This window comes from Salmo salar, chromosome 16 (genome assembly GCF_965601325.2).
Source record: "Salmo salar chromosome 16, fSalSal1, whole genome shotgun sequence".
NCBI classification, from domain to species: domain Eukaryota; kingdom Metazoa; phylum Chordata; class Actinopteri; order Salmoniformes; family Salmonidae; genus Salmo; species Salmo salar.
In genome coordinates, this window is record NC_138306.1 from 3192516 (window position 1) to 3215420 (window position 22905).

The 22905-nt window shown below is 41.5% G+C and overlaps 1 protein-coding gene across 1 annotated transcript in view; it reads left to right on the top strand.

Annotated features, from left to right (window-relative positions):
• Positions 1-714: 714 nt before the first annotated feature.
• nat10 (N-acetyltransferase 10) overlaps positions 715-22905 on the top strand; it is a 39537-nt gene continuing 17346 nt past the window's right edge. The window contains exons 1-14 of the mRNA XM_014147631.3: positions 715-893; positions 1119-1240; positions 1339-1430; positions 11332-11503; positions 11638-11760; positions 12967-13028; positions 15490-15604; positions 15784-15891; positions 16153-16286; positions 16492-16585; positions 16697-16932; positions 17036-17160; positions 17434-17584; positions 17768-17864. Of these exons, the coding sequence (XP_014003106.1) occupies positions 1127-1240; positions 1339-1430; positions 11332-11503; positions 11638-11760; positions 12967-13028; positions 15490-15604; positions 15784-15891; positions 16153-16286; positions 16492-16585; positions 16697-16932; positions 17036-17160; positions 17434-17584; positions 17768-17864 (1623 nt within the window). The 5' untranslated portion in view covers positions 715-893; positions 1119-1126. The remainder of the gene's footprint in view (positions 894-1118; positions 1241-1338; positions 1431-11331; positions 11504-11637; positions 11761-12966; positions 13029-15489; positions 15605-15783; positions 15892-16152; positions 16287-16491; positions 16586-16696; positions 16933-17035; positions 17161-17433; positions 17585-17767; positions 17865-22905) is intronic.

The window sequence follows — 22905 nt, forward strand, 5'->3', positions numbered from 1 at the left end:
TTCAAAAGTGACCAAAACATCAGCCAGGAAGCATAGGAACTGAGAAGTGGTCTGTGGTCCCCACCTTCAGAACCACTTCTTTATTGGGGGTGTCTTGCTAATTGCCTAAAATTTCCACCTGTTGTCTATTCCATTTGCACAACAGCATGTGAAATGTATTGTCAATCAGTATTGCTTCCTAAGTGGACAGTTTGATTTCACAGAAGTGTGATTGACTTGGAGTTACATTGTGTTGTTTAAGTGTTCCCTTTATTTTTTTGAGCAATGTATATTTTTTTATGTTATATTTTGTTGTACGTATTTTGTAATTTCTTGTTTATAAATTGTTGTATTTTTTATTTATTTAACGAGGCAAGTCATTTAAGAACAAATTCTTATTTACAATGACGGCCTACTGTTAGACATGTTTGATGTAGGGATGTAAGTTGATAATTGTATATAATTAAACAATTGATTGCAATAATGAAATGCATCCACCAAGCGGGAAAGGCGGTAGCGAGACAGCCCGTCGGTCCGCTAGAGGATAGAGGTGTATTTGTCAGTATATCCATAATCTTTGGTATTGTACTATCATGAACATATTTAGAAATATCAGTCATATTTATATATTCACGCGTTTCTTCACCTCATTGCTTGCGAGTAAGTTTTGTTTATTTCAGGTTTGTTAACATTTTACCTTCAGGCATTTGGTTAGACTGCTCGTGAACTTTTGTCGCATAGTTCTGACGTCATAGCAGGGTCCTTCAGAACCGCCGACCCCACGTGAGTTTATCGGATTGATGGCAGCATGTAAACTAAACTAAACTAACTGCTTCCAGAGTTTTGTCGTATTTTCATCTACATTCATTCGTTTTATTAGGATTAAACACTGGTGGGTTTATCAACTACGTCAGGTAAGAACGATATCTTAAACCAGAGAGTTGTATACCTGCTAGCTAGAAAAATAAATCATAACATAAATAATCTGTAGGATTTAAGGGATGTGAACAGCTAATTGATGAACTACTGTTGTGCCGCTGCCATGTTGTACCCATATGCCCATTGACAAAACTGTCTAGCTTTACATCATAAATAGTCCCCACCCTTACTGGAGCAGCCTTACTCCTTTTCGCCCTCAGGGACCACCATGGCAACATTTCGGAAGAAGATAGACAACAGGATCCGTGTCCAGATAGATAATGGCGTTTCCGAGCAACACCGCACCATGTTCGTGGTGGTCGGGGACCATGGCAGAGACCAGGTAAAAATGTCTACTTTAACATGTACATGATTAAGACATTGATATCAGCCCAGAAGTGTTTCTCATCTGTAATCCATGTTCAATTTAACTTCATCCAGGTAGTCATCCTGCACCACATGCTGTCCAAAGCCGCAGTCAGAGCCAGACCATCTGTCCTCTGGTGCTATAAGAAAGAGCTGGGCTTCAGCAGGTAAATAATACCCTACACGATGCCTTGAGTTATGTTTACTTGTCTTTTTAAGGATTATTAACCTGGTCCCCGATCGTATCATGCTCTATTTAGGCTATAAAACAGAAGGCAGTGCTGTGTCATTAATTAGTGTTGTTACTTTGATACTCGAGCTTCGAGGCATGCAGCTAACTTCGACGCAGTGTATCACATCAGAAGTACGTCGATGCTTCGTTTGATCACATGCATTTTCAACCCGTGTGTCTATGGAACGCTGTTTGGGTCTTTGCATGTCAAAAAAAGATACACGTCAAATAACACTATTTGACGCGTTAACACGGTTCTATTATATAATGTTGTGTGTTCTGAATTTGCACGTGCAGGCCAGGCGCCATCAGTAACACTGTCAAAGCTGGACGAACAATATCTGCAAACACCGGCCACGAACTGTGTGTTTACAATCCCACCTTGGTAATAAGTAATTTGTTCGACCACAACTTCTGGGGTAGCTAGCTTTGTCTTGGCACCTAGCCAGCACCAATACAACCAGCCTGAAAACAATGACCAGTAGAAACTGCAGTCATTTTCATTATTCTTAGCAGTGATTTAGGAATCATTGTAAGTATTAGCTGTTCACCTCTTGAAATTGAACTTCAGTTCATGAAAATAAATAGCTAGCCTGCTACTTAACCCTGTTGCCCAATAGCCTCATCTGGCTAGTGATGCTCGACCGGACCAGGTTTGGGGCGGCAGGTAGGATAGTGGTTGGAGCGTTGGGCCAGTAACAGAAAAAGGTTGCTGCATCGAATCTCCGAGCTGACAAGGTAAAAATCTTTATTTCTGCTCCTGAACAAGGCAGTTAACCCACTGTTCCCGGTAGGCCATCATTGTAAATAAGAATTTGTTAAATAAGTTAGTTAAATAAACGATAAATAAAAATGTGTTGTAATACATATAAGGATTAGGCACAACAGTGGAATTTGTATCATTTTCGAAGTGATCCAGAAGGTAACAATTGGTGGAATCATGCCATATTTAGACTAGATAATGTTAAACAAGGTTGGAATGTGAAGCAATGAAATGGGGTATCAGCTCTTATCGTGGGACTGTGACTCTGTGAAATCACTTCCCCAGTCAGCTTATTGTGTGTATTGACATTCATATTGTACTGTACAGCTTTAGCTAAGGATTGGGTATCAGTCTACTCAATAACCAAGACATTTTTCCCCAATGTCCTCCTCAGAGTTATCAGACTCCAAAACATCCACGCAGTATTGTTTTCCTCGGGAATAGTGTTCAATACACATAGGTTGACAATAAATGTGGCTCAATTCAGTTGTTTCAGAGTCCCGTAATAAGAGCGACAATGTTATTGTTTTCTGGGTGTCACTGAGAAGACTGATACCCCATGTCATTGATCCACAATCCATAGGTAAGGCTGTACAGTGAAATAAAAATAAGTATGCCCCAATGCAATTCTAAAGTATAATACATCCAGTGTGATTTCAACAGATTTTTGTCTTTTGATTTATATAACAACATTCCAACCTCGTTTAGCACGATCTATTCAATTATGGCATAATTCTACTATTTGTATTCATTTGCATTGCTGGTCAATGACATAATTTTATTTTGAAGGCTAACCACAAAGTCCACAAAGTGCTTAATCCCTATTTTGGCTAGCTTCACAACACATGAATTTAAAATGATTTGAAATTATTGATATGAATCGGCTCATGAACATATGAACTTTGCAATTATCAAGGGATAGGTTAAATGAAGGCTAAGTCTGGCATAAGCTTATTACCACATTTTACAATAACTCTGTTCCGTGGTCTTAGGTAGTCTCCGTATAGGCCCTCAATCGTGACACTGCTGCCCAGTCGAAGCGCTTGTGATCACCATGCGCCTTCGGAAAAGCACCCCCCCCCCCCCCCCCCCCCCCATGCCTCCAGAAGATGCTCTTCTGGAGGCATGCAGCCACAGGCCAACATTAGGGTATAATGACTATTTGCCTACTAGCCAAATAAAGTGCAGAACATGCAACTCATCATTCCAACATATTCTTACATTTAATTAATCCTTCATTCAGTTCAGTCAGTATGTCATCCATTCAGTCATTTGTCTGCGTTGCAGTAGGAACTAAATCAAAGACAATAGGACAGTCTAATCCAAAAAAAATAATGTGCGACTCAAAATTATCGAGCTTCTCCAATGTTCTTTAGCCTATGACTTTAAAAATGAAATGTATAATTTAGGCCTATCCAAATAAAAAAACAGCTTGTAGGCTATCATTTAGGGTACTGGTGTCTTACGGAATAATTTTGTAAGTCTATTTATTTGTGTTTGAAACTTTTTATTATAGGCCTCCTCCTCGCTCATAGGCCTCAAAATACATTTGAATGAAAATAGTTGGCTGATAGGGAAAACAGATCTGGCAATAAGAATAGGATATAGATAGTCTTGACCGTTTGGTACCCCTTGGCTATTTGGCTCAGGACCGGTTATAGCCAAGACTTTATCAATATTTAGTTTTGTCTCATTTATGGATATGGCCTCTGCGTGATGGGGTTGTGCAACGCAAATAGCTAAAACAAGCCTACATACAGAGTGGAATTGGCAAATACAAAAGTCAAAATGCCTAATATAAGGCCTACAGTCCGTGCTCCCAAATAGTGGGAAAGTGTGATTAATTAAGTTACATGATCACCACAGTAGCCCCGTGTGGCTATACAAATAAATTATGCAATTATATGGCCATTAAATAACTCAACAGCATGGCATATTTAGATGGTAAATATGATTTAGGCTTACTCTGCTATCTATTTTGCAGCTCAGGCGGTTATTCTAGACAAGGCTCTTCTGTGTCTTATAATAGCATTCTCACACAAGTCATTTGCCTTGGGCCCTATCTTGGCAGCTATTTGGCTTCATAGTGGTGACCAGTGCTCTGGTGTTGTGCCTGCTGACTTGAAGCGCTCCTAATTGGTATCGTGGTTGTGTAGCCGGCAGGAGCTACGCATCATCAATTGTTTCCCTCAGATAATTTTTTTTTAGAGTAGGATAGCAGCCTACACAAGAAATAACTAATATTGATGACCATCTAGATGTCACCATTACTTACTTAGATACATACAGTCAACTACTCAATGAGGAGGGCGTAAACGGCAACAACACTGGGACACAGTGCCCTTCACTCCCGCTTGACAAGCACTACTGTCCGGCAATGATGTGGGAAGCCAATATCAGTGACCGTCTCAGTAAGCACACTCATGCAACAGTACACCCATCCTCATCAATACTTTAATCAAATATACACAATCGGCAGTTTTTTATAACTGAAAATTCGAGAAGTATTTGTTGTGAAATACGACTCAGACTTATCCTCTGGCTTAAAAACAACAAGTCCAAACTCTTGCGTTACATTTAGCTCAATTCAACACAGCTCAATCAACCCTCTAACCACAGAGCTACCCCCTTCTCCCGTGTGTTGCAAAATGCGTCATCCCACTGATTTCGCTGTGGTTCCGGAGCTTTTCTTCGATTTAAGCTGCTTTCAAACACCGACCTCTACTGGTAGCTTAGCAGGTAGAGTTGGTAACTATGGAACGTTCAGGGGTATGAGGTCGAATCCTGTTAAAGGCACACTATTTTCAATACAGTTGTGTGAAACCACACCTTCTGCACTGCTGTTCAAATAATTAGTTTGATTTAATATAGTATAAGCTTCTGTCTTAAGCATTCAAAATTACGCCGTAGATTCAGTTTTTTGAAAGATAGGTACTGATAATCACATGTTGCTATTTATTGCTGACCAGTAGATGTCATTAATGTGCATTGTAAACTAGTGGCGCACCGATATTTTCCTTGCAAAAAAAAACCGATGCCGATATTTAATTTTTGCGGCCTTTTAAGCATTCTAGTACAGTTAAATAGTTACACACACAGACACACATGGACGCAGCGGTCTAAGGCACTGTATCTCAGTGCAAGAGGCGTAAAAACAGTCCCTGGTTCGAATCCAGGCTGTATCACATCCGGCTGTGATTGGGAGTCCCATAGGGTGGTGCACAATTGGCCCAGCGTCATCTGGGCCATCATTGTAAATAAGAATTTGTTCTTAACTGACGTGCTTAGTTAAATAAAGGTTACACACACACACACACACACACCACACTGACCAAAAAGTTATTTTGTTGGCATTTACGTATGTCCCCATTACCAGTAAAACATAATCAAAACCTATTTCTTTCACTTACTTGCTGTGCTGTTTCATTGTTCATTTGTTCAGCCGTTTCATTCTCAACCAGGATTGACAACAATATTTGACGTCAAATAAGCTTGTTGACCAATCAGGGCCTGAATATGACTGCACGTCACATAATTTAACGTGTTCATTATTTTTTAGCGTAGTTATTACACTATCACTCGTATTTCATATGTCGCAACGATTCATCGATACGTATGCTATGATGCTGTAAAGTTGTCACGCGCACCTACAGTGCTGGTCATTAAAAAAAAAGCTGGCTGGCTCATGGATGCAAACAATGTTCTTCCCCAAAAACATAGCAAAACGACAATCTGTTTCAGTAGCTATAGTTAGCTAGCTAGCTAACTATATAGCTAGGTGTCATCTAAAATAACCCAAATTTATAAGACGATTCTTATTTGATTAATGGTGGTCGGACCCATCTGTGAAGCTATCCACAATAAGGATTAGCCACAATAGTGGAATTTGCGGTTAGCCTTAAAAATAAAATGATGGTATAATTCTATTTGTATTAACCTCTCTGGGCTAGGTGGGACGAAATCGTCCCACCTACACAACAGCCAGTGTAATCCCGTGGCGCGATATTCAAATACCTTAGAAATGCTATTACTTCAATTTCTCAAACATATGACTATTTTACACCATTTTAAAGACAAGACTCTCGTTAATCTAACCACACTGTCCGATTTCAAAAAGGCTTTACAACGAAAGCAAAACATTAGATTATGTCAGCAGAGTACCCAGCCAGAAATAATCAGACACCCATTTTTCAAGCTAGCATATAATGTCACATAAACCCAAACCACAGCTAAATGCAGCACTAACCTTTGATGATCTTCATCAGATGACAATCCTAGGACATTATGTTATACAATACATGCATGTTTTGTTCAATCAAGTTCATATTTATATCAAAAACCAGCTTTTTACATTAGCATGTGACGTTCAGAACTAGCATACCCACCGCAAACTTCCGGTGAATTTACTAAATTACTCACGATAAACGTTCACAAAAAACAACAATTATTTTAAGAATTATAGATACAGAACTCCTTTATGCACTCGATATGTCCGATTTTAAAATAGCTTTTCGGTGAAAGCACATTTTGCAATATTCTGAGTAGATAGCCCAGCCATCACGGCTAGCTATTTAGACACCCACCAAGTTTAGCCCTCACCAAAGTCAGATTTACTATAAGAAAAATGTTATTACCTTTGCTGTTCTTCGTCAGAATGCACTCCCAGGACTTCTACTTCAATAACAAATGTTGGTTTGGTTAAAAATAATCCATAGTTATGTTCAAATATCCTCTGTTTTGTTTGTGCGTTCAAGACACTATCCGAAGGGTAAATAAGGGTGATGCGCCCGACGCGTTTCGTGACCAAAAAATTCTAAATATTCCATTACTGTACTTCGAAGCATGTCAACTGCTGTTTAAAATCAATTTTTATGCCATTTTTTCTCGTAAAAAAAAGCGATAATATTCCGACCGGGAGTCGTTGTTTTAGTTCAAAGACAGAGAAAATAAAAACATGGGGTTGCCTCGTGCACGCGCCTCAGTCTCATTGTCCTCTGATAGACCACTTACCAAAGGCGCTAATGTTTTTCAGCCAGGGGCTGCAAAGACATCATTCAGCTTTTTCCCGGGTTCTGAGAGCCTATGGGAGCCGTAGGAAGTGTCACGTTACAGCAAAGATCCTAAGTTTTCAATAAAGAGAGTCAAGAAGCCCAAGGAATGGTCAGAGAGGGCACTTCCTGTACAGAATCTTCTCAGGTTTTTGCCTGCCATATGAGTTCTGTTATACTCACAGACACCATTCAAACAGTTTTAGAAACTTTAGGGTGTTTTCTATCCAAAGCCAATAATTATATGCATATTCTAGTTTCTGGGCAGTAGTAATAACCAGATTAAATCGGTACGTTTTTTTATCCGGCCGTGTAAATACTGCCCCCTAGCCCTAACAGGTTAATTTGCATCACTGTTAGTGACATACTTTTATTTGGAAGGAAACCGCAAATTCCATTATTGTGGCTAGAGGTCGACCAATTAATCTGAATGGCTGATTTAATTTGGGCCGATTTCAAGTTTTTATAACAATTGGTAATCGGTATTTTTGGATGTCGATTTGTATTATTTTTTAAACACTTTTTTTTTATTTTACACCTTTATTTAACTAGGCAAGTCAGATTAAAAACACATTCTTATTTTCAATGATGGCCTGGGAACGGGGGTTAACTGCCTTGTTCAGGGGCAGAACAGCTTTTTACCTTGTCACCTCGGGGATTCGTTTTTGCAACCTTCCGGTTACTAGTCCGACGCTCTAACCACCTGCCTTACATTGCACTCCACGAGGAGCCTGCATGGCAGGCTGACTACCTGTTATGCGAGGGCAGCAAGAAGCCTAGGTAAGTTGCTAGCTAGCATTAAACTTATCTTATTAAAAAACTATCAATCTTAACATAATCACTAGTTAAACTAGTAATATCATCAACCATGTGTAGTTATCTAACGTGTCCTGCGTTGCATATAATCGATGCGGTGACTGTTAATTTCTCATCGAATCACAGCTTACTTCGACAAACGGGGGATGATTTAACAAGCGCATTTGTGAAAAAAGCACTGTCGTTGCACCAATGTAAACATCAATGCCTTTCTTTAAAATCAATACACAAGTATATATTTTTAAACCTGCATATTTAGTTAATATTGCCTGCTAACATGAATTTCTTATAACTAGGGATGTGACGTTGTGTTACTTCTCTTGCATTCCGTGCAAGCAGTCAGGGTATATACAGCAGTTTGGGCTGCCTGTCTCATTGCGAACTGTGTGAAGTCCATTTATTCCTAACAAAGGCTGTAATTAATTTGCCAGAATTGTACATAATTATGAGAACATTGAAGGTTGTTCAATGTAACAGGAATATTTAGACTTAGGGACGCCACCCGTTAGATAAAATACGGAACGGTTCCGTATTTCACTGAAATAATAAACGTTTCGTTTTCGAAATGATAGTTTCCGGATTCGACCATATTAATGACCAAAGGCTCGTATTTCTCTGTTATGTTATAATTAAGTCTATGATTTGATATTTGATAGAGCAGTCTGACTGAGCGATGGTAGGCAGCAGCAGGCTCGTAAGCTTTCCTTCAAACAGCACCTTCGTGCGTTTGCCAGCAGCTCTTCGCAATTCTTCAAGCATTGCGCTGTTTGTGACTTCAACCCCCGAGATTAGGCTGGTGTAACCGATGTGAAATGGCTAGCTAGTTAGCGGGGTGCGCGCTAATAGCGTTTCAAACGTCACTCGCTCTGAGACTTGGGAGTGGTTGTTCCCCTTGCTCTACATGGGTAACGCTGCTTCGAGGGTGGCTGTTGTCGATGTGTTCCTGGTTCGAGCCCAGGTAGGAGCGAGGAGAGGGACGGAAGCTATACTGTTACACTGGCAATACTAAAGTGCCTATAAGAACATCCAATAGTGAAAGGTATATGAAATACAAATCATATAGAGAGAAATAGTCCTATAAATCCTATAATAACTACAACCTAAAACTTCTTACCTGGGAATATTGAAGTCTCATGTTAAAAGGAACCACCAGCTTTCATATGTTCTCATGTTCTGAGCAAGGAAGTTAAATGTTAGCTTTTTTACATGGCACATATTGCACTTTTACTTTCTTCTCCAACACTTTGTTTTTGCATTATTTAAACCAAATTGAACACGTTTCATTATTTATTTGAGGCCAAATTGATGTATTGATTAAGTTAAAATAAGTGTTCATTCAGTATTGTTGTAATTGTCATTATTACAACAACAACAAAAATCGGCAGATTTAATCGGCAGCGGCTTTTATTTGGTCCTCCAATAATCGGTATCCGCGTTGAAAAATCATAATCGGTCAGCCTCTAATGCAACATGAGCTCATGAAGTGTTTGATTAGATTTTCCATCACATTTGCATTGACGTCAAAGTGATTAGAGGGACAATAGAGTGCTGAGTACCAGGCAGTTAGCAAGTTTTGTAGGCTCCTAATGACCATCAGTAGCATCAGAGCTTGGAGAAACCTAATTACCTTGACTTAATGGTCATGTGAAATTTGACTGCCTTCATGACTTGTGACCGGCGGTGTGGCGGTAATACTGTCACCGTAACAGCCCTAGCTGTAACGTAACAAAATGTGGAAGAAGTTAAGGATTCTGAATACTTTCCGAATACTTTCCGTAGCTTATATTCAACACTGTCCAAAAATGCTTACAAAAATGCAATGCCCTCATTGCGTTTTATTTTTTATTTAAGACAAGTTGGCAAATTTCACATACCAATTTTGCTGGTGTAATAAGGCTAAGTTAAATAAATAGTAGTATGGGGAATAACACTAGTGTTCTTGCGGAGATGAGCACACTAGTAGCGTTCTTCCCCATCATTTTATTAATGTCAATATTTTTGCCCGTTGTTGCATGTTTTTTTTTCTAATGACTTACATTAGCTATTGTGAAAGTCAAAATAATTTAAACAGAAAATCTCCTGAAGACAAGATGACAACCTAAATCTGCCCCTACACCAACCCAAATTGTCTTTCAAAGTATTGTCCCCCGACTAGAATCAGTTCCAAACTTGGGTTCACAATCTGTTTGGGCAAAATAATGTTCCTAGTTAGACAAATCAGTTCACCCTTCCAAAGTTCCTCCTGAATGCGGCCTTTTCACTCTTACAGCCTAATAAATCTATTGCTAAATTGTCAATGTCCAAACGAGGTGAATAATGTATCCTATGGATCTGGGCTCATGCAAGTGGTGGATTAAATCACTAGTATCACATGCTGTGAAGTACACTGACGAAACAAAAGTAATAGGCCAGATTTACCAACAACGAAGAGACTGCCTACAGGGAGGAGGTGTGGGGCCAGGTAAATAACCTCTCCCTCAACGTCAGCAAAATAAAAAAGCTGATTGTGGACTTCGAGGAACCAGGCATCCTCGTCAACAGGGCTCTGACATTCAAAAAAGGCGTACACATCTCAGAGGAGCTGAAATGGTCAAACTACACGGACACCGTGGTGAAGAAGGCACGACAGCGACTCTTCAACCTCAGGAGGCTGAATAAATTTGGCCTGTCCCCGAGGGCCCTCAGTGTTCTACAGGAGCACCATCGAGAGCGTACTGTCGGGCTGCATTACAGCCTGGTACGGCAACTCCACCGCTGACCCCAAGGCACTACTACAGAGGGTGGTACACTCAGCCGAACGTACCATTGGGTTCACGTTGCCTGCCCTCCAGGACACCTACAACACAAGAAGATCATCAGGTACCTCAGCCCCCCCCAAGCCACGGTCTGTTCTCCCGCTTCCATCCCTCAGATGTAGAATTGCAGGCCCATATGCTCTGATTTCAAAATGATTTAGAGGCACAGCTGAGAAGTTAACACACTGAATATGAACTGGGTTCATTAGAAAATAAAAGCAGTACTTGTTTCAATGCATGAGAAATAAGAGGTGTGAGAAGGTCAAATGCGCGTGTCTTACGCCCAATGTGTGAGAGTTTGCAGCACTAATTGTCATGGCCAGATGGTACACGACCAGGCTAGAGAGGGAAGTCTTGCAGTAGGAATGTTTTTGAAGGGAGTTAATTCATTTTGCTCTTTCGTCTTTTAAACAGCAACCGGAAGAAGCGCATGCGTCAGCTCCAGAAGAAGATCAAGACGGGCACTCTGAACATTAAGCAAGATGACCCCTTTGAGCTGTTTGTTGCTGCCACTAACATCCGCTACTGCTACTACAACGAGACACACAAGATTCTTGGAAACACTTACGGCATGTGCATCCTGCAGGTGAGACATGCTTGTTGTTCTTCTTCTTGTTGTCCTGGCTGTCAACACCCGACATCTAACAATCCTTGTGTTCAACTCTCCAGATTTGCACTGAACATTTTTGTTGTTGTTGTCTCTCGTTCTCTCTCACACAGGACTTTGAGGCTCTCACTCCCAATCTCCTGGCTCGAACTGTGGAGACTGTGGAAGGAGGAGGGATCGTGGTAATTCTTCTCAGGACGGTCAACTCACTCAAGCAGCTGTACACAATGACTATGGTAAGGCCCCATAGATGTTTTCAGTGAACTGTGTACTCATGTATTCTTTAATCCTTGCTGGGTTAGAGCCAGTTTAAGACTACTGTTGTCTAAATATTGCTGTTTTACAGTGCATCTGGCAAGTATTCAGAACCCTTGACTTTTTCCTCATTTTGTTATGTTAGTCTTATTCTAAAATGGATGAAATCGTTTTTTCCCCCCACATCAATCTACACACGATACCCCATAATGATAAAGCTAAAGCACGTTTGTAGACATTCTTCTAATTTATTACAAAATAAAAACTGAAATCACATTAAAATGTTTATTTAATTAGGCAAGTCAGTTATTAAGAACTGACTTGGGGCTCCCAAGTGGCGCAGTGGTCTAAGGCACTGCATCTCAGTGCTTGAGGCGTCAATACAGACACCCTGGTTCCACGCTGTATTACAACCGGCCGTGATTGGAGTCCCATTGGGCAGCACGCAATTGGCCCAGCGCTGTCCAGGTTTGGCCGGTGTAAATAAGAATTTGTTAAATGACTTGCCTAGTTAAATAAAATTAAACGTATTTACAATGACGGCCTACCAAAAGGCCTCCAGCGGGGGATGGGATTAAAAATAAAATATAGGACCAAACTTACCACGACGAGAGACACCAGTACAGTACATAGAGACCTAAGACGACAACAGCATGGCAGCAACACATGACAACACAGCATGGCAGCAACACAACGTGACAACGAGGGTGGGGCCTAGGATCGACCCTCTGGGTACTCCCTTGGTGACAGGAAGTGGCTGAGACAGCAGGTGTTCTGACTTTATACACTGTATTCAGTACTTTGTTGAAGCACCTTTGGCAGCGATTAGACTCGGGTCTTCTTGGGTATGACGCTACAAGCTTGGCACACGTGTATTTGGGCAGTGTCTCCCATTCTTGGAGTCCACCAACAGGTGGACTCCAATGAAGTTGTAGAAACATCTCAAGGATGATCAATGGAAACAGGATGCACCTGAGCTCAATTTAGTCTCATAGCAAAGGGTATGAATACTTATGTCAGTAATTTCTATTTTATAGATTTGCAAACGTTTCTAAAAACCTGGTTATTGTGTGTAGATTGAGAACAGAATTGAATCCATTTTAGAATAAGGCTGTAATGTTACAAAATGTCAAAGTCTAGTCTTAGTCTTTATCCTTTCCTGAATGCACTGTATGTTTCTTCCCCAGGATGTTCATTCTCGCTACAGGACTGAGGCCCATCAGGACGTGGTGGGAAGGTTCAATGAGAGGTCAGTGGTCTTCAAATACACTGAACAAAAATATAAACGCAACAATTTTACTGAGTTACAGTTCATATAAGGAAGTCAGTTAATTTAAATAAATAAATTAGGTCAAAAAAAAGTAGGGTCCTCATGCATCGCAATCAGGCTTTTGATTGTGTCCTGTGACATGTTGTGCCACTCCTCTTCAATGGCTGTGCGACGTTACTGGATATTGGCGGGACCTGGAAGACATTGTCGTAAACGTCGATCCAGAGCATGTCTGGTGAGTATGCAGGCCATGGAAGAACTGGGACTTTGTCAGCTTCCAGGAATTGTGTACAGATCCTTGTGACATGGGGCCGTGCATTATCATGCTGAAGCATTAAATGATGGCGGCGGATGAATGGCATGACAATGGGCCTCAAGATCTCATCACGGTATCTCTGTGCTTTCAAAAATGCAATTATGTTCGTTGTCTGTAGCTTATGCCTGCCCATAACAACCCTACCTCCACCATAGGGCACTCTGTTCACAACGTAAACATCAGCAAATTGCTCGCCCACACGACGCCATATACGCTGTCTTCCATCTACCCGGTACAGTTGAAACCGGGATTCATCTGTGAAGAGCACACTTCTCCAGCGTGCCAGTGGCCACCAAAGTTAAGCATTTGCTCACTGTAGTCAGGCCAAGACCCTAGTGAGGACCACGAGCAAGCAGATGAGCTTCCCTGAGATGGTTTCTGACAGTTTGTGCAGAAATTCTTAGGTTGTGCAAATACACAATTTAATCAGCTGTCCAGGCGTCTGGTCTCAGACGATGTCTCTGGTGAAGAAGCCGGATTTGGAGGGCTTTGGCTGGTGTGGTCACATGGTCTACGGTTGTGAGGCCGGTTGGACGTACTGCCGAATTCTCTGAAATTACGTTGGAGGCGGCTAATAGTAGAGAAATGAACAGTCAATTCTCTGTCAACAGCTCTGGTGGACATTCCTGCAGTCAGCATGCCAATTGCACGGTCCTTTAAAACTTGACATCTGTGGCATTGTGTTGTGACAAAACTGCACATTTTAGTGGCCTTTCATTGTCCCCAGCACAAGATGCACCAGTGTAATGAGCATGCTGTTTAATCAGCTTCATGATATGTATGCCACACCTGTCAGGTGGATGGATTATCTTGGTAAAGGAGAAATGCTCTGTCAACAAATTTGAGAGACACAAGCTTTTTGTGTGTATGGAACATTTCTGGCATCTTCTATTTCAGCTCATGAAACATGGGACCAACACTTTACATTTTGCGCTTTTTGCTTTTGTTCAGTGTAGTTTAAATATGGCCGCCCAATTACAACTCGAGGACTATTCAAACAAGGGCTTCCTTGTTCTTTTTAACCTCTCTAGGGTACGTGGGACGCTAGCGTCCCACCTGACCAACATCCAGTGAAATTGCAGAGCGCCAAATTCAAAAACAGAAATACTGATTATAAAAATTCAGAAAACATACAAGTGTTATAGATAGGTTTAAAGATGAACTTCTTTTGAATCCAACCACTGTCAAATTTCAAAAAGGCTTTACGGCGAAAGCATACCATGCGATTATTTGAGAACATAGCCCAGCAGACAAATCATTACAAACAGTAACCAGCCAAGTAGAAGTTACAAGTCAGAAATAGAGAAAATGAATCACTTAACTTTGTTGATCTTCATATGGTTGCACTCAGAAGACATTCATTTACTCATTAAATGTTTGTTTTGTTCGATAAAGTCTCTTTATATCCAAAACCTCCGTTTTTTTGTTTGCGTTTTCTTCAGTAATCCACAGGCTCAAACGCAGTCACAACAGGCAGACAAAAAATCCAAATTGTATCTGTAAAGTTCATAGAAACATGTCAAACGATGTTTATATTCAAACCTCAGGTTGTTTTTAGCCTAAATAATTGCTATTTCAACCGGACAATAACGTCGTCAATATAAAAGGTAAACAAGAAAGGCGCGCTCTCGGGATTGCGAATGAAAAAGCTCTGAGACTTTAGGGTCCAGTCATTCAGACTGGTCTTACTCCCTAATTTTTCAGAATACAAGCCTGAAACAATTTCTAAAGACTGTTGACATCTAGTGGAAGGCATAGGAACTGCAATTTGAGTCTTAAGTCAATGGATACTATAATGGCATTGAATAGAAAACTACAAAAAATAAAAAAAAGTCCTACTTCCTGGATGGATTTTTCTCAGGTTTTCGCCTGCAAAATCAATTCTGTTATACACACAGACATTATTTTAACAGTTTTGGAAACTTTAGAGTATTTTCTATCCAAATCTACCAATTAGATGCATATCCTAGCTTCTGGGTCTGGGTAGCAGGCAGTTTACTTTGGACACGCTTTTCATCCGGAGGTGAAAATAGTGCCCCCTACCCTAGAGAAGTTAAATGACTGACAAGCCATATAACCCTTACTGATACCATATCCATGGTAACTAACTGCCCTCCCCTCCAGGTTCATCCTATCTCTGTCGTCCTGTAAGACGTGCGTTGTCATTGACGACCAGCTCAACGTCCTGCCCATCTCCAGCCACATTGCCAACATCAAGCCTGTTCCTCCCAAGACTCAGGTAAGCACACAATCCCATGCTCCACAGCAATCCTGGGTCGTGTTGATTAGAGCACACTGTAGCAAGGTTCCTTCAGTTTCGTGCCTAGTGAACTTGACTTAAGCCAAAAACTCCATTCATTGACTTCTGGGTTATAACCTGACTAACCCTTTGACCAATCATTTGTCTCCTTCCTGCAGGAGGACAGTCTGTCGCCACGGGAACAGGAGCTGAATGAGTTAAAGGAGTCTCTACAGGACACGCAGCCTGTTGGTGTGCTGGTGGACAGCTGCAAGACCATGGACCAGGTCAGGACATACTCTCATATATAAATCAAGGGGATAGGATATTGTCTTACATCAGATAGCGTGAATCCATCTGCTCTGGATGAGACTGGCATCACATGATAATAGTAGTAATGCCACCTGTCAGAAGACAATTGGGTAAATGGGTGTAGGACAGCATTTATTGACTAGTTGATATCCAAGCTTTGCACCTCTCAGTGGAGATCCTGTTATTCATAGTGTGTGTTTCTTAGCTTATGGTTTGTTGCGGTCTCTCCCTCCAAGGCCAAGGCGGTGCTGAAGTTCATCGAGGCCATCTCAGAGAAGACCCTGCGGAGCACTGTGGCTCTGACTGCAGCTAGAGGCAGGGGCAAGTCTGCAGCACTGGGACTGGCTGTGGCTGGGGCTGTGGCATTTGGGTACGGTTTACTGCTGATTAACCTACCTCATCTCTCACACAAACACTCATGAGTCTTTACACTTTTGGATTGATCTACGTAAGTGTGCTTGTCCCTATGTTGGAGGAGACGCATTTGCAAACAGTGATCTGTGTGGAGTCCCTTAACTCACACTCCATACTGTGACATACTGCTGCTCATAGTGTCCTGTTGTCTTTCTCCACAGCTACTCCAACATCTTCATCACCTCCCCCAGCCCAGACAACCTGCACACTCTGTTTGAATTCATCTTCAAAGGCTTCGATGCCCTTCAATACCAGGTGACCCTTCTCTTTCTTTGTCTCTATAGTCTGTCTGTTTGTGAGTCAACTATATGTTAGACAATGGAAGCTTTATTAAATATATTCCTAACTTAAACATCCCATTCCCAGGAGCACCTGGACTATGAGATCATCCAGTCTCTGAACCCTGAGTTCAGCAAGGCTGTGGTTAGAGTCAACATCTTTAAGGAGCATAGACAGACTATTCAGTACATCCACCCAGCTGATTCAGTGAAGCTGGGTCAGGCTGAGCTGCTGGTGATAGATGAGGCTGCAGCCATCCCCCTTCCTCTGGTCAAGAAGCTGCTTGGACCATACCTGGTCTTCATGGCCTCCACCATCAACGGGTCAGTGGCATGTGTGTATGTGATTCTGGATCCCCCCCCCCCCCCCGGTGCACCATAGCACAAACTGTCTGTGTTCCTGATTTTCCCCTTTTTATCCCGAAAGGTATGAGGGCACAGGTCGTTCTCTCTCCCTGAAGTTGATCCAGCAGTTGAGGCAGCAGAGTTCAGAGAGCCAGCAGAGTCTGTCAGCAGAGAACAGGAGCACCAACACAGCCAGGCTAAATGCAGGTGACCAAGACACCCTTACTACATTTTACATGTACCTTTTAGTCATGTAGCAGACCCTAGGCTTATCCAGACTCGCACTCAATGCGTTCAACTACTGTAGGTAAAACCAACGATCACAGTAATTGCTAATCAAGTTTTCTACAAAATAACTATCTGCAAAGTCAGTGCTAGTATTGAAAGACTAATGCGGTTGTAAGAAAGATTAACAAAAAATACATTACGTTGCATCTGTACCTGTAATGTGTTTTAATTATTGTGTTCCTCCTCTCCCAGCTCGCTCCCTCCAAGAGGTGTCCCTCCATGAGTCCATCCGTTATGCCATGGGAGACCCTGTAGAGAGGTGGCTCAACGAGCTGCTGTGTCTGGACTGTCTAAACATCCCCAGAGTCATCTCTGGCTGCCCCCTGCCACAGACCTGCGACCTGTATCCTTTCATGGTGCAATAGATAATGCTGTTCAGTGGTTATTTCTCAAGCTCCATTCCTCAGCTTTACAGGGCTGCTGTTTGGCTCTAAAACAAATTCAGTATTGTGGTCTTTAGTGGCACGCTATATGATTGTCTTAGTCGTTGCTGCTGCTCTTGTCATCCTTAACCTGTGTTGTACAGATACTATGTGAACAGAGACACACTGTTCTGCTACCACAAGGCATCTGAAGCCTTCCTACAGAGGCTCATGGCTCTCTATGTGGCTTCGCACTACAAGGTGAGCCTGAGCATTGCACACACTAGTAAAAAGTACACAAATACAAAGCATTGATCATCAGGATCATACCGCAGATCCAAAAAGTAACACCTCCCCACATCTCTATCTTTAGATTATGGTAAGTAATATTAACAGAACATGCAAGTCGAGGATGCACTTTGAAGATATTAGGATAACTGTCCAAATGTTACTTTTCCTCTACAAACAAGACGAGTAACGTACAGCAAAATCACTAGCCTATGTCAATCTACTATCCCCCATAGTAGAGAAGTTGACCTATTGTATTGGTCAGCTTGTTGAGAAATAGCCTATTCCAAACAGACTCTGGGACAGTTGTGTGTGACGCTTAAAAGCAATGAGTGATGCAACAAATCAGAGTGTTTAGCTTAACATGTTGATAAACTACTATTTCTTCAAGGCAGTAGGCTACGCCCGAATGTGCTTTCTATAATGCATTTAGTGGGAAAACACTTGTCAGAAGCGCACCACACATGGGAGCGGTTTCATCTGACAGATGAAAATGTCTGTTAGATCTCCTCTTTCTACATTTCTAATATGCAACAACTAGCATGGGTTGCTAATATGACTAGGATTGTGCCTTTGGATACTGGACAATTAAAGAACGTTTATATTAAATAATTGCCTCCATGGATATGGTCTGATTTTGGCTAGGCTACTTTGAAGATATGTAGTAAAACGTTCAGGTGTCAAACAATTAAGTATATGTTTTCAAAATGCATACTGCCTCCAGCTCACCCCTCACTACATATTCGGCGCCAAACCCACTGGCTCCAGGTCATCTATAAGTCTTTGCTAGGTAAAGCCCTGCCTTATCTCAGCTCACTGGTCACCATAGCAACACCCACCCGCGCTCCAGCAGGTATATTTCACTGCTCATCCCCCAAAGTCAACACTTCCTTTGGCTGCCTTTCCTTCCAGTTCTCTGCTGCCAATGACTGGAACGAATTGCAAAAATCTCTGAAGCTGGAATCTTATATCTCCTTCTCTAACTTTAAGCATCAGCTGTCAGAGCAGCTTACCGATCACTGTACCTGTACACAGCCAATCTGTAAATAGTACACCCAACTACCTCATCCCTATAGTATTACTTACCCTTTTGCTCTTTTGCACCCAAGTATCTCTACTTGCGCATCATCATCTGCACATCTATCACTCCAGTGTTAATGCTAAATTGTAATTATTTTTGCCTCTTGGGCCTATTTATTGCCTACCTCCCTACTCTTCTACATTTGCACACACTGTACATGAATAGAAAAATCTTTATTTTCTTTTGTGTGATTAACTGTACGTTTGTTTATTCCATGTGTAACTCTGTTTTTGTTGCACTGCTTTGCTTTATCTTGGCCAGGTCGCAGTTGTAAATGAGAACTTGTTCTCAACTGGCTTACCTGGTAAAGTAAAATAAATAAAGTGGTGTGCTATGCGCTGATGATGCCTGCTTTCTGTTGCCTATGATTTTGCTATTTGAGATGCTGTAGCAGCAGCATTGTGCTCTCTGACAGCGCAAGGCTCTGTAGGTCTATGTATGCTGTACACGTGTGATAAATAAGATGCATAACAAATATACTGTACAAGTTGGCCTATAAACTGATAAGCATGACCAGTCAAATATATTTCCATCAATTAATAGGCTAAAAGCACAATTTCACAATGGGATTTTTTGTTCTCCTGGGTAATTGGCCGGTGCCAATGTTATTTATAGCTGACCTGAATTGTAAATTTACAAAAAAGGAGTTGCCTGGTAATGTTCGTCTTTAAAATCTTGGAACGTTCTCAAACCATTTCTGTCCGTGATATCAGCAACGGTACAGATTCCACATTTGGCCATTGGGGGGGAGCAAAAGTCTGCATTATTGTGAAATAATGGAGTATGGGCATGCCATTTTGATTCTGAAATGCACTGTTTTAAAATATTGCACCAAATAGAGATTGTGTGTGCAATAATGGGTTCAAAGCATAGTTTACGGGATATATCAGTGAAGACCACCTCTCCCTGGAAATAGGAGACACCATATGTCTCTATATACAGTGGCTTGCGAAAGTATTCACCCCAGTGGCATTTTTCCTATTTTGTTGCCACACAACCTGGAATTAAAAAATGTTTTTGTGGGGTTTGACTCATTTGATTTACACAACATGCCTATCACTTTGAAGATGCAAAATATGTTTTATTGTGAAACAAACAAGAAATAAGACAAAAAAACAGAACTTGAGTGTGCCTAACTATTCACCCCCCCCCCCCCCCCAAGTCAATACTTTGTAGAGCCACCTCTTGCAGTAATTACAGCTGCAAGTATCTTGGGGTATGTCTCCATAAGCTTGGCACATCTAGCCACTGGGATTTTTGCCCATTCTTCAAGGCAAAACTGCTCCAGCTCCTTCAAGTTGGATGGTTTCTGCTGGTGTACAGCAATCTTTAAGTCATACCACAGATTCTCAATTGGATTGAGGTCTGGGCTTTGACTAGGCCATTCCAACACATTTAAATGTTTCCCCTTAAACCACTGGAGTGTTGCTTTAGCAGTATGCTTAGGGTCATTGTCCTGCTGGAAGGAGAACCTCCGTCCCGGTCTCAAATCTCTGGAAGACTGAAACAGGTTTCCCACAAGAATTTCCCTGTATTTAGCGCCATCCATCATTCCTTAAATTCTGACCAGTTTCCCAGTCCCTGCCAATGGAAAAACATCCCCACAGCATGATGCTGCCACCACCATGCTTCACTGTGGGGATGAGGTTCTAGGGGTTATGAGAGGTGTTGTGTTTGTGCCAGACGTAGCATTTTCCTTGATGGCAAAAAAAGCTCAATTTTAGTCCCATCTCACCAGAGTACCTTCTTCCGTATGTTTGGGGAGTCTCCCACATGCCTTTTGGCGAACACCAAGCATGTTTGCTTTTTTTTATTTTTTTTAAGCAATGGCTTTTTTTCTGGCTACTCTTCCATAAAGCCCAGCTCTGTGGAGCTTAAAGAGCTTAAACCTTAAAGTGGTCCTATAGACAGATACTCCAATCTCTGCAGCGACGCTTTGCAGCTCCTTCAGGGTCCTTTTTGGTCTCTTTGTTGCCTCTCTGATTAATGCCCTCCTTGCCTGGTCTGTGAGTGTTGGTGGGCGGCCCTCTCTTGGCAGGTTAGTTGTGGTGCATATTCTTTCCATTTTTTATAATGGATTTAATGGTGATCCGTGGGATGTTCAGTTATGGATATTTTTTTATAACCCAACTCTGATCTGTACTTCTCCACAACTTTGTCCCTGACCTTTTTGGAGAGCTCCTTGGTCTTCATGGTGCCGCTTGCTTGGTGGTGTCCCTTGCTTAGTGGTGTTGCAGACTCTGGGGGGCCTTTCAGAACGTTTGTGTGTGTGTGTGTGTGTATATATATATATATATATATATATATATATATATATATATATATATATATATATATATATATATATATATATATATATATATATATATATATATATATATACTGCTCAAAAAAATAAAGGGAACACTGTGTGAAAAAAATACATCACACAGCAACATTTTCTACAATGGTCACCTCTATCATTATTGCACAGTGATGAGCAGCAGAGAGCTGAAACAGTATGACTGTCTCAGAGGGCACCCTATTCCCTATATAGTGCGCTACTTTAGACCAGGGTCAATAGAGTACTGTGACAGCCAGGGTCAGCAGTCTCAGCCTAAATACATCACACAGCTATACTGAGATCATGTGACACTTAGATTGCAAACAGGTGGACTTTATTTAACTAGTTATGTGACTTCTAAAGGTAATTGGTTGCACCAGATCTTATTTAGGAGCTTCATAGCAAAGGGGGTGAATACATGTGCACGCACCAGTTTTCTGTTTTGTAGTTTTTTTAAATTTTTGAAACAAGTTATTTTTTCCACTTCAATTTTTTTTTTTACTTTTTGTGTATTTCCATTACATGAAATCCAAGTAAAAATCCATTAAAATGACAGGTTGTAATTTAAATTGTAAAAACGGAGATGAGGATAAATACTTTATCCAGACAATGAACATTGCCTTACAAAAGTAAGATATCGTCGGCGTATAATGAGAAGACATGATCCGTAGTATGAGCCGAGACATTCTTGTAATTTCTTTCGATTGTCAAATCGCCTGGGCCAGGTGTGCCATAGACAATAAAATTGATCACCTTGCCTGCTACTTCTAGTTATTCTGAACAGAACAGACAGGCATTGCCTCATTACTATGGCTGAGGGGTTGACATAGTATTTTAATCATATTAATGAAATTGGAGCCGAGTCCCATATGTTCCAAAACTGACCAAAGATACACTACATGACCAAAACTATGTGGACACCTGCTCGTCAACCATCTCATTCCACTTGATGTTGGAACATTGCTGCAGGGTTTCCTTTCAGCCACGAGCAATCATTAGTGAGGTCGGGCACTGATGTTGGGCGATTAGGCCTGGCTCACAGTCAGCATTCCAATTAATCTTAAAGGTGTTCGATGGGGTTGAGGTCAGGGCTCTGTGCAGGCCAGTCAAGTTCTTCCACAGCGATCTCGACAAACCATTTCTGTATGGACCTCGCTTTGTGCGAGGGGGCGTTATCATGCTGAAACAGGAGAAAGCCTTCCCTAAACTGTTGCCACAAAGTTGAAAGCGCAGAATCGTCTATAATTCCATTGAATGCTGTAGTGTTAAGATTTCCCTTCACTGGAACTAAGGGGCCTAGCTCAAAACATGAAAAACAGCCCCAGACCATTATTCCTCCACCAAACTTTACTGTTGGCACAATGCATTCGTCCGTCGGACTGCCAGAGGGTGAAGCATGATTCATCACTCCAGAGAACGTGTTTTCATTGCTCTTGAGTCCAATGGTAGCGAGCTTTACACCACTCCAGCCGACACTTGGCAATGACCCAAAACACACCTCTAGGCTGTGTAATAGCTATTTGACCAAGAAGGAGAGTGATGGAGTGCTGCATCAGATTACCTGGCCTCCACAATCACCTTACCTCAACCCAATTGAGATGGTTTGGGAT